The 11921-nt window shown below is 37.2% G+C and overlaps 2 protein-coding genes across 4 annotated transcripts; one reads left to right on the top strand and one right to left on the bottom strand.

Annotated features, from left to right (window-relative positions):
* Nucleotides 1–6163: 6163 nt before the first annotated feature.
* LOC6650134 (heterochromatin protein 1) lies at nucleotides 6164–7078 on the bottom strand. Its single transcript, XM_023180563.2, has 3 exons — nucleotides 6873–7078; nucleotides 6702–6818; nucleotides 6164–6643 (listed from the first exon to the last, which is right to left on the bottom strand). Exons 1-3 carry the CDS (start codon nucleotides 6987–6989, stop codon nucleotides 6347–6349), a joined length of 531 nt encoding a protein of 176 aa, XP_023036331.1. The 5' UTR covers nucleotides 6990–7078; the 3' UTR covers nucleotides 6164–6346.
* A 569-nt stretch (nucleotides 7079–7647) lies between these two features.
* LOC6650133 lies at nucleotides 7648–11005 on the top strand. Of its 3 annotated transcripts, none has more exons than XM_047009351.1 (9): nucleotides 7648–8235; nucleotides 8292–8643; nucleotides 8712–8969; nucleotides 9028–9137; nucleotides 9191–9401; nucleotides 9484–9619; nucleotides 9686–10129; nucleotides 10184–10402; nucleotides 10457–11005. In XM_047009351.1, the coding sequence occupies exons 1-5, from the start codon at nucleotides 7947–7949 to the stop codon at nucleotides 9205–9207; spliced, it is 1026 nt and encodes a 341-aa protein (XP_046865307.1). In that variant the 5' UTR covers nucleotides 7648–7946; the 3' UTR covers nucleotides 9208–9401; nucleotides 9484–9619; nucleotides 9686–10129; nucleotides 10184–10402; nucleotides 10457–11005. The 3 variants fall into 3 exon arrangements, with proteins under 3 accessions (XP_046865307.1, XP_023036122.1, XP_023036124.1); XM_023180354.2 differs by having other exon boundaries at nucleotides 9456–9619; XM_023180356.2 differs by lacking the exons at nucleotides 9028–9137; nucleotides 9191–9401; nucleotides 9484–9619; nucleotides 9686–10129.
* The last annotated feature ends 916 nt before the right edge of the window (nucleotides 11006–11921 follow it).

Here is an 11921-nt window from a genome sequence, read left to right as displayed (position 1 = left end):
AGTTGGCCGAGATGCAAAGAGGCGGGGACGGAGACGGAGAGAGAGACAGGACAGAAAGAGAGTTGCTTTACCAACTATGGCATCAAGCTGAAATTGTTTTTAAAAAAATATTTTATTGCAAGCTCTGCTTTCCCTTGGTTCTCCCACTGCTGGTCCTAGGTGTGTGGTTGCCAGTGGCTCTCCATTCGGACCGAGTGTGTGCCGGCTTATCTCAAAACCTTTTTACACTCTGGCATACTAGTCGCAGTTGATATTATATATGGTTAGTAAATAGATTTGGCTTATAAAATCCCAACTGGCCCGAAACTGCAAAAAGGAACCGCAAAACTTGATAGTTTTTGCCATAGTTTTTTTTCCCATCTCAGAATTTTGCGTTCAAAGATTGTCTACTCTCTCTCAGAGAGTTAAACCCACAACTTTTGTTGCAATTGCTCATTTTTCTTGCATGCAACATTTACCACATTCAAACGCAGATAAACACCCACACGCCGCATGCCACATGCTGTATGTTGTATGCCTCGCCGATACTTCGGCCTATGCCCATATGTGTAAATATTTTAAAAGTAACGGCTGCCAGTGAAAAAGAAAAGGAATTTTATTACTTTGTTTGTCCCTCTCTGCCTGTGTGTTGTGTGTGTGTGTATGTACATATATACAGTGGTGGTCAGCGGGTTAGCCCCTTTTTTTTTGTTTGATTTTAAATTTGATTTTCTCGGCTCCTAAGAAAGTTAATGAAGAAATTTTTTCAGTAATTTGTTGGTTATTGTATTTAGATGATGACACGTAATTATTGTCATGCCAGCTTTCGGCGTTTTTTTTACAGGTGCGTTTGAAAAAAAATAGGCCCCCCAAATGCTGGCCATTAGTTTAGCCCGGTCTTTCCAAAATCTTTAATATTATAGTTAGACATGTGTATTCTTTGAAGAAGTTGTAGATCTAGGTAATCTAAGATAAACTGCATACCAAAAATTTTCATTTTAGCCCCAGTATTTGTTTTGGGGCCCATCGAAATTTCGGGATTTTGTATGTAATTCTTGAGGTCTCTTTGTTTGATGACGTTTTACGATACCAATTTAAACTAGAGTAATATTTTCTTATTCTAAGTATTAAACTGAATTGAATTTCCCATCAAATGATACATGTTTCATAAAAATCCGACAAAAATTAGATTGATTTCATCGCCCATACTTTAAAAAATAACCAGGTAAAATAAATTAAAAAAATTTCCCATACATGCGTGCAAAGAAAGAGATGGAGGATGTGTGGGAAATTTTGCTTACCTAGTTTTTTTAAAGTATGGGCGATGAAATCAATCTAATTTTTGTCGGATTTTTATGAAACATGTATCATTTGACGGGAAATTCAATTCAGTTTAATACTTAGAATAAGAAAATATTACTCTAGTTTAAATTGGTATCGTAAAACGTCATCAAACAAAGAGACCTCAAGAATTACATACAAAATCCCGAAATTTCGATGGGCCCCAAAACAAATACTGGGGCTAAAATGAAAATTTTTGGTATGCAGTTTATCTTAGATTACCTAGATCTACAACTTCTTCAAAGAATACACATGTCTAACTATAATATTAAAGATTTTGGAAAGACCGGGCTAAACTAATGGCCAGCATTTGGGGGGCCTATTTTTTTTCAAACGCACCTGTAAAAAAAACGCCGAAAGCTGGCATGACAATAATTACGTGTCATCATCTAAATACAATAACCAACAAATTACTGAAAAAATTTCTTCATTAACTTTCTTAGGAGCCGAGAAAATCAAATTTAAAATCAAACAAAAAAAAAGGGGCTAACCCGCTGACCACCACTGTACATGTATATGCGGGGCTGAGGTAAGACCACGCCTGTCAGTTGGAGGATTTCATAGTGCGAACATAATCCTTTGGTTATATATTCTGGGTCCGCATACTTGGGGTTGTATTCAGGGTTCGGTTTCGGGTTTGGTTCTGCTAGCGCCATAATCGTTGATGTCGTTGCAGAGCTCTACGGCTGCGGTTAAAACTGTGTATAGGGGGTGTGTGTGTGCGGAGTGTCTAGAGGATTGGTATTATGGTGCGAAAGGTAGAGAATATTTGACCACAGACGTGGAAAATATTTTTCAACAAAATTTCAATCTTTTAAATCTGTTTCAATGACTTCTATTGAAATCCGTCTGTCAATTAATTAGGTACACTAATTAAAGAGTGCTAGAAAGAGAGAGTGAGGGACAGAGAGACAGAAAAAAATGAATGGATGATGGCTAAACTGCTGCTGAGGCGAAACACTTTTGCTAATTTCATTAATTGTTTTGCTTACTTCGCCAAACCGCTAGCACCCGCCATTTTGCGTACAAGTGGTGCATTTAATTAGACTAATAAAGTAATTCCACGCAGCCAGTGTAAGTGAAACGAGTGGGCCAAAAAGGAGGGGAGCTGCTGTTTGCTGCTGCTTCTGGGGGTGCTAATGAAACAGTTATAATGAGTTAGCAAGTGAGAGAACCCACAAGCAAGAGCTAAACTCAATTCTAATTCGTGTCTGTTCCAATAAAATGAAATGGAATTATCTTTATGAAACTTTTGCGTGTCTTGGTGTGTAAGTATCTGTGTTTGTGTGTGCGTAAAGGGCGCTGGCTAAATTTGTTGCAAGTGATAAAGTGATTAAGTGGTCTATGTGTATGTGTGAGGTTGTGCCTGTTCGTTTGCGTGTATCGGTATCTTTATTCGCATCAGTTTCTGTAATTGTCATGCGCCTGCGGGTTATGCAACATAATTTTTACATTGCTCAACGAAACGAAGCTCTGACTGGACGCCGCAGCTGTAGAAGCACAGAGAATCCAGGCCGGTTAGCATCGTAAATCGTTTTTAATTAATTTCATAAATCAAGCTCAATGCATATATTTATGCATATAAATCATGTAATTAACATGTACATAGTCACGTATGGCCAGGCCCTACTCTGACCTGGACCTGGTCAACATATGTTTGGAGGAGCAACAGCAACAGCAACTGCAACAACGGTGGCCATGATAAACAAGATATTAACGACTTAATTTACTGCATGCGCCCCACAGCCTGCCGTTCACTGACTCCATTCGAGTCGACTCCTGTGTGTTTGTATGGTTATAAAGTGCAGGCACGCAATACAACAAATACGAGTATAAAAATGTTAAATAAATAAAGCGAGCAATCGAATTGTGAAACGGAACGGCGGCAAAAATGCCAAGCGGGTAGGCACTTTGTTTCACTTATGCATATAATAGGGTTAAACTGATTTAACCAATGCGCTGGCTTTCATCTGTTTATAACGAAACCTCTGAAGTTTCCCATTTTAGGGGATAGAGCAAAAACAGTAAAGAAACTCTAAAAGGTGAAATTTCAATACTAAACTGAAAGTATGATCTTAAAATATTGATCCTCTCATTGATTTCTTTTCAAACTAGGCTGCTGAATAGCACCTCACACTTATTGTAATCCTTAATCTTTTTGTGGACTTTCCCAGTATGCCAAATAAACTCAATAATTTCGTTTGTAGCGCACACTCTTCGTCTCTTGTGTGAAATTAAAAAGCTTATCGGACTGGCAAATTTTCATTGCTCTGGCTTCTGTTCTCGATAACCGCCAATTTTTCAATAAACTGCAATAAATGTTTACCCATTTATATGCTTGATGCGCTACTTTTTATGTTAAGAGCAAAAGTTGCGAAAAGAGTACACAGAACCATATTAATGTCTGCCGTTGCTGGGGCAGTTGTTGGTCGACCGCACAGCACCGACCGCCATCCCATTAGCTGACCTCCTATTCACCCACTTATCCGCTTTTATGTATCAACCACAGGACTACAGAATCGAGCCATGTATGCGTACATTTTGATGTGTAAACCTTTTAGTGATGGAATTCACAAAACTAACGAGAGCCACACATTTTGCACACGGGCTTACAGGGCGGTTGCACGTCTCTTGCAGGTGGCAGGTTCTACGGGTGATGCAGCATCTGATGATGTTCACAGTTAGTGTTAGTTTACACTGAAGATTTAATAGAAAGAAAATCTATATCTAGGTAAGTGCTTTAATTGATAAAATATTTATCAATAACACAGGCCGACATTTTCGAGGTCATGAAAAAGTGTTCTAAGTTCAATATTTCTTTTATAGTAATTTGGGGGTGCTGGCCCCGCCCTGTACTTAGTTTTTGCCTATCACGTCAGGATTTCGAAAAAATGCGTTGGAGTTATTCAAAATAGCCTCATTTTCAGTATTTTCTAGTATAATATAAACAAGTTATTATACTCAAAACGCTATTATTTTAACCTATTAATATATTAGGTATGATTTAAACGCAATTTACACAAAATCAAAGGAGCGTTTCTTTGTTATCATCCATATTATCATGCACTTTGGATATGGTTCCAAAATGAGTAAAATTCTAACCAAAAAGTATGCTACAGGGATTGGAAGAATTTGCAACTTGTTAATTTTAAAGAATTATTGTAATTTTATGCATCTAACAAATTGTTTATAAGTAATGTTGGCAAACAACAGCTATTTTTCTTAAACAAGAAATTCTACAATTCGTTAAAAATGTAGAAAAACAATTTTTAACTTTATATAGTATACTTTTGGGTGCCTATTTTGCAACCCTAGATCCCCTAATTTCACAAAATCTGGACGTGATGAACAAAAACTGAGTATGCAGTCTGAATCAGAGTACCCGAATTAGTTAAAAACACATCTCAGGTTACCGTCACTAAAAATCATGTCGGTCTGTGTAATTTGTCACTATTTTAGAAAACAATTTTAAATTGAAATAAAAGTATATGAGTATAATAACAATCTTTTAAAGCATTCTATTTCAAATTTGTTACTAATGATTGACTAATCATTTGACTCATTCTCCAAGTAAGGTATATGTAAACTATAAAGATATCACCAAGATAGACATGTATTACATATTAGATGATAGTCTTAAATAAAACAATTTGTTTAATCAAATTCGTTAAATCTGACAACTTTCTTGACCTTTTATTACACCTTATAAATAGATCCTCATTTTGGCTATGCCACAAATTGATCTTATTTTAGTTACTCGGACAGTGAACTTATATTAATTCATTTCGTTTATGCTTCTCGTAGGATGAGCCCTGGCAATTGCACTTGGTTGAACCCCAGAAAGTAATGTGTGGAAACTAAATGGAAATCGAGTTAGCAAAGCTACATACAACTGCCAGCTGTAACTGCATGTAATTTCAACGCCTTTGCTATTAGTCCAAATGCCTGGAAGAAAATAAGAACGCCCATCTGATTGTGAGACAAAAAGCCAACGACCTGGCTCCCGATGGAGGCAGAAGGAAAAGTAGGAAAATAAATACACAAGGAGTGGGCTTCAAAGGTAACAGAGTTCTGTACCAGACCGAATGTAAAAAGTATAAGCTTGGTGTACACCACTAAAGGTATACATACATCGACATACACTCTCTCTCTCTCTCTGTGTGTGTGTTTATGTTGGTGTCAGCTTGCAGCTTACAAAGTTGGCTGTGTGTGTGTGCTTTGTAGACACGCATCCTGCAGGCTGGCTGGTCGGCCCTGACTGCCATTTGCCGTCTGCCTTTTGCCGACTGGCTTGTTGCCTCCATGTGAGTGCAGGACGCTGCCTTCTTCAGGTGTGTGTATGCAATTTGCAATGGCCAGACTCTAGGCTTGAGACCAGGTGGAAAATGCCAGACAAAAGGATGTGCCCGGACCCTCCCCCTTCGAACTTTAGCTGGAACCGAGAATGTGCGGCATCTAAACGAGTAGGAAAAAATTTAATATGATTATGTTGAAGTAAATTGCTTGCAACAAATGTTGCATGGACGTAACCGGCTGCCACTCCCCAGCATTCATAACCATAGCTTTTCCAGACGTTGTCGCCTCGTCTTTTGGCTTGAATCAGTTAAGTTGTGGCTTTCCCTTAAACCGAGATGCCATTTAAAAGCAATTAAGCACACTGCGTGACATGAGTTTTTTGTCCTGGATAAGATTAATAACAAATTTAACTTTTCGCTACAGATATAACTTGAAAGCCATCAAAACATTAATACTCCTTTAATTTTATGAAAAAAAGTGGAACCTCAAAATTCCATGGCTTAGTTGCTAACATTTTGATTGGAGAGGAAGGGAAGAGTCGAATCAATTGACCAGTTAACAACACTTTATTGGAATAAACATATTAGATAATGGAATTGAAGTTAGCGGGGTAGTTAAAATTCTATATGCAACTAACTAGTCTTAATTAAAACTGCATTCTTCATCTCGCCATTCTCTTAATTACATACATATATCTTAATATATTGCCATTCTTTTACTACAGATTATTCTAGGTGAGGCGTTTCGCGTAGAATTCTATAACCATTCGTGGTATTTTCTGATTGGCCAGTTCTGACGAGATTATTTCAGGCTTCGTAACACCTTTGAATTTAATAATGAGTTTGCGCTGTTTACTCTGATCGAAATAAATTCCCAAAATGTTTTCAACTTCCAGGCCACGATCGAAGCCATTGCGAAGAGAGGATTTGTTGTTGCCACTTGCCCCGTCGACTAAAGTACTCGCTCCTTGGGTATCAGCAACGAAATTGCGTGCAGGACAACTCTCACCACTGGATGCAGCATTTTCCTGTCCAATATCAATTTTCCATATATTGTTTGCATCAAATTGCTCTAAGTACTCTTACCCTATCTATGCAGCTCAGTTTATACTCTTGTATCAATTCTTGGCAATTTAAGTTTTCCTCCGGCTCCCAAGTACTTTCATTTTCGGGGTAATCCTTCCACTTTAGCAAGTATTCAACCTAGAGACACATCTAAATTAATCTTCCGCAGCAAAATGAATGCCTTCAACTCACCTTGTCATTCTGTAGACGGCAATCCAATACCTTCTCTACTGTATACTCTTTCGGTTTCTCACTACTAGGCGAGGGTGGCTTGGCCTCAATTTTGACATTGTCCGACGAATTTTCCATTTTAAAATATTTTTAATACGTTTTTGTAACAAGATTTTACCAAAAACACGTGCTTTTCGTTTTACGCTTTTTTAGTATACCAACACTAGAAAGACATTTTCAATAAGGTCACACTGCTAGCGTCTGCAGCCATTTTTAACACTAATTATTTGAGACCAGTTCGACCGTTTTTTTTTTTTCAAATATATGCACACTGTTCCGGAGGTCGAGAATTTTCACAGAAATTTTTTTATACCCTTGCAAAAAGAGTATATTAAGTTTGGTTAGAAGTGTGCAACGCGTATAATGAAGCATCTCCGACCATATATCATGATCAGCACAACGAGACATGTTCAAATAGCCATGTCCGTCTGTCTGTTCGTCCGTCAGTCTGGATCAACGCAAACTCCTTCTAGACCGTTGGAGCTACATAAATTTTCATGTAGGCTTATATACACTGCACAGTTTGTATATCTCGAATTTAGCCGGATCGGACCACTATATCATATAGCTAACATAAATTTGATCAAGATCGGCTGACTATATCATATAGCTCCCATAGGAACAATAGGTGGTAAACAGTGACTTTGTAGGCTTTGTAGACTTTGAAAATCACTCAAGGTGTCAGTCTGTGGCACCTAGATTTCAGTTTTCACTGAAATTGACGTTGAAATTGTTTCTCTAAAACAAAAAGTAGTCTGGAATCAAGAGTCTATAGAACTTTAAACTTAACTTTAAAGCTAAATCTAAATGTTGTGTGGCATTAATTAATACCAAATTTTGTAATTATCAAAATTTCCTGTTATAGTAGTTTAAGACAATTGGAACCGTTCGTCTTATGTTAAATATACGGACACATAGGCAAGCGAAATGATAGATTCTTAGAAAATCTTATACAATTCTTCACTCGTTAGATGATTCGGATAAACGGACACATTGTGTATAATTTGAAGTTTAGTACCAATCAATTAACAAGGTATGAAGAAATTTGAGGGCTTCGAAGCGGTGTTGCTATTATTATGGATCACAGTGGCAGCGGCTTCCGCCAGTGTAACAAAAGAAGTCGAATTTCCAAAGAAATATCGGGAAGTCACTAAGTTGCGGCAGTTGGCAATAGAATTTGTCGATTATTTACAGAATTTCACAACTGAGGACTTTCAAAAAGATGACTCCAGCTTGAGACTAATCGAAGAAAATTCGAAGTGTTTTTTTGATTTTGCATTGCTAATCAAGGGCCTAGTCTCGAGCGAACAATGGGCCGGGCAAAGTAAGTTCTAGGGACTCATCATTGAAAATTTTAACTGCTCGAATTCATCCAATCAGTGATTGACTCATGCGGTTCGCTGCCATCTGGAGTACTTTATGGCAACTACAGGGATCTTGGCAACTATGATGAATGTGTAAATATAAACCAGGAGATTACATCTAGTGGCAGTGTAACGGGAAAGTACTGCTTTGCGGCTGTTCCCAAGCTACTGCTTGGTTTAAATGCAGATGTGAGCATTGCGATCTGCTTTCCGTCCTCATGTGCGGCCGCTATCATGGACACATTGCTTCGTGGACTTCTTCATCAACTCCTTGGTCAAAAGCTTAGTAATGATTTTAAAGTAGTCAATGAATATACTTGCAGGATAGCGAAAAGAGATCCTATTTATGGTCTTACTATATTTACCATGTAGGTATCTATAATGTCATCCTGATCATGGAAAACAAATTAACCCTTTTTATTTGTTTATTTACTAGAGTAATTTTGTTTATAATGGCTTTACTTGTTCTACTTGCCACATTATATGATTATGTTTTGGACTCAATGCAACTTCCTACACTTATCGAAGTATTCTCAGCTCGAGCAAGCTCGCGTTCTCTATTCCGCTTTGAGGATGGCAAATTAAATCCCAATGTCATTGATTGCATTCATGGTATGCGCTGCATGTCTCTTATTTGGGTCGCACCTCTCCACATCCAACAATGGCCATTCAAAATTCAGATGATATATTGCAGGTGAGAGCAGTGTCTTGATCCTTTTTTAAGTAACTCAGGCCGTTCTTTAAATTTGCAGTGGTCTAAAACGATATTCTCAGAAATTTTCGGATTTTCTTTTGCTGTCGACTCTTTCTTCTTTATCACCGGCTTGTTGTTGGTATTTTGTAGCATGCGAACTTTTGAGAAGTATGCCTTTGATTATAGTTATTTGATAAACATTTAAAGAAATTATACTGCAGATCTAAGGGAAATATAAATGTGTTCATGTTGTATCTGCATCGTTACCTACGTCTTACACCACTTTTGGCATTTTCCATACCAATCTACATGAAAATTCTTCCCCTGCTGGCAGATGGCCCTTTCATAGGATTTGAAGATTATAATGCCGGTTGCAAAAAGACATGGTACAAGACTTTGTTGTATGTGCAAAATTATAGCAGAAAAGATATTGTACGTATTTTTGTTTCAAATGTTGTTTATATTAGACTAATTTACATCCAATAGTGTCTGTCTCACACCTGGTATCTGGTAGCCGCTGATATGCACCTTTATGTGGTTTCAGTTCCTCTAGTTATTGCCCTCTATAAGTGGGGTAAAAAGGCAGTTGTTGGCATTATGGTGCTTATTTCATTACTGGCTGTATGTCTCTTCTTTGCACACTATATTATGTGAGTTGTCAATTTTATTATATTATACAGAACTGAAAGTTCAAATTCGCCAAATTTCTTCTTTAGGTATTACCGAACCCCCCTCAACTTGGACTACTTCGCCTCACACACTCATTTTTAATTGGATTACTCTGTGGCTCCTTTTTGCACATAAATCGCGGAAGGAGCTACGAATTGCATCGCATTATAATCTGTCTAGGATGGTTAATTAGTTTGGGCCTTCTCTTGACCAGTGTTTTTTCTAAAAGCTACTGTTTCGCCAAAAATTGGTCCCATTTGCAGCAAACCTTTCATTTAACCCTTTCTCGGATAGCGTGGTTATTGGGTCTGTGCTGGGTAGTCTTTGCCTGTACGCAGGGCTGTGGTGGACCGGCCAATATTTTTCTATCATCACCTTTATGGCAGCCATTATCTAAACTCTCGTATTGTATTTACCTATTCCATATGTTGTTTGTGGTTCTCAATGTGAACGTTATACGAACAAGCACCTATTTTAGTAATTACAGTTTGGTAAGTTTTGGTTGTATCATCTAATCTTTCAGTTTCATTTTAATTTATTTGTAGATGCTTCGTTTCTGGGGCGTGTTCGGTTTCACAGTATTGTTTTCGTACTTGATGCACATTATTATTGAGGTTCCATTAAGTAACCTGAAAAGCCTTTTGCTGCCCACTCATAGAAGTGCAAGAAGGGAAGGCCACAGACAAACTTAGCTAACAAGAGAAGTATCCAAGGTGATAAGCGATTTAATTATGCGATTTACCAATCAAAAGGATCTATCGAGTGTAAGAGTTAAAATACTTTACCGTCTTCCTTAATTTGATATTAAATCTCAATAGCTTTAAAATTATACGCCTGAGGTGTCTCGTTTAATTGTCATGGATAGCACAGCGTTGATATCGATGTAGCTTAATCGCTATAGAATAAAGGTTATTGTATAAACAATATGTATATAAGAATAATTATATAAGTAGACAAGGTGAATTAAATGTAGGCTTCTACACGAGTGTATACCGCCTGTCAAATATCTTCGGTAAAGTTCTGGAGATAACAATAAGTTAATTATAATAACTGTACTGCATGGAAGAGCTATTCAGTGCTAGATCTGCATGTCACAACAAAATTCTATCGGTACATTACTTATGTCAAATTGGACAACCGACACTGCCAACTGGCCCTAATTATCAAATGATGCGCACCGACAAGAAACAGCATCAGCAACATCGACGGAAACAGCAGCAACAGAAACCTCGGCAACATTTCTCCTGCAATCAAATCAATTTGCATGGCCCTAACTCGTCAACTGATCTCACTACAATGATAATTAAATTAACCATTGCGTTTTGAAGGCAATCGAATTAAAATATTTGATATATTTTTCAATTTAATTATTGAACAGTTAGTTGCAAGCAGACAATGCATTTTAATTGGACCAATATTGTTGTTATTGCCACAGACACAGGCAAATGTTGTTCATGAAATACATACATAGTTAAATAGACAGTCACGACATCGTTAGCAACATATATGTATTGAATATGTACTTTAACTGAACTTCAATTGTTTTTGTCAATCAGAAGCAATACTGAAAGGTAGTTCCGACGGGAATAATGGAAAGAATTTTGTAGAGTCCAAAAGGGACGAACTGGGTTCGTGAAAATTAAATGTATGTAAGTGTATTATTTTCGCCAACTTGTAAAAATACCCATCTCTTTCCCGCATTCTTTGGTGAAGAGTTTGTCGAATTTGGTGATTTCCCTGTCAGAGAACCGGATGCACTTTGATGAGTTCCACTAAGAACTCTACTACTATCTGATAATGATCTTCGATGGCAAATGCAGTGTTCCTCTTGTGCGATGCTCTACATATTAATGTTGTTTTGAGTTTGTAATTCCAGTACAGAAGTTCAAAACCAGAATTTGGCATTTAGATGGCCGAAAGCATTTTGATAGTTCCTCCACTTTCTCAAGGATTCTTCGATTTTAACAAACCTATTTTCAATAACTAAATATTTCTGCGCTTCATTTTCCAGCAAAATTCAAAACCGTTAAAACTCTATATGAACTCTGAACCTGTTTGTATGTCTTTCTAGTTTGTGTGTGTTTTTTGAAATGTACAATTAGCATTAAAAGTTTTCAATTGGAGTTCTCGAAGTAAAGCGACAATCATATAATAAAGTGTAATTAAAATAAATAGCCAATCGGTTAATTTAATTGGTTAAATAATTAAAAATGAAAGAGAAAACTTAGGATCTAACCAGATGATCCTGCAAATTCAAAATTGTCTATTATGCCTCTTTGGCCT

The sequence above is a fragment of the Drosophila willistoni genome, chromosome 3R (assembly GCF_018902025.1).
Source record: "Drosophila willistoni isolate 14030-0811.24 chromosome 3R, UCI_dwil_1.1, whole genome shotgun sequence".
Lineage (NCBI taxonomy): Eukaryota > Metazoa > Arthropoda > Insecta > Diptera > Drosophilidae > Drosophila > Drosophila willistoni.
Note: the sequence above shows the minus strand (reverse complement) of the source record. Positions and strands in the feature narration are given on the sequence as shown.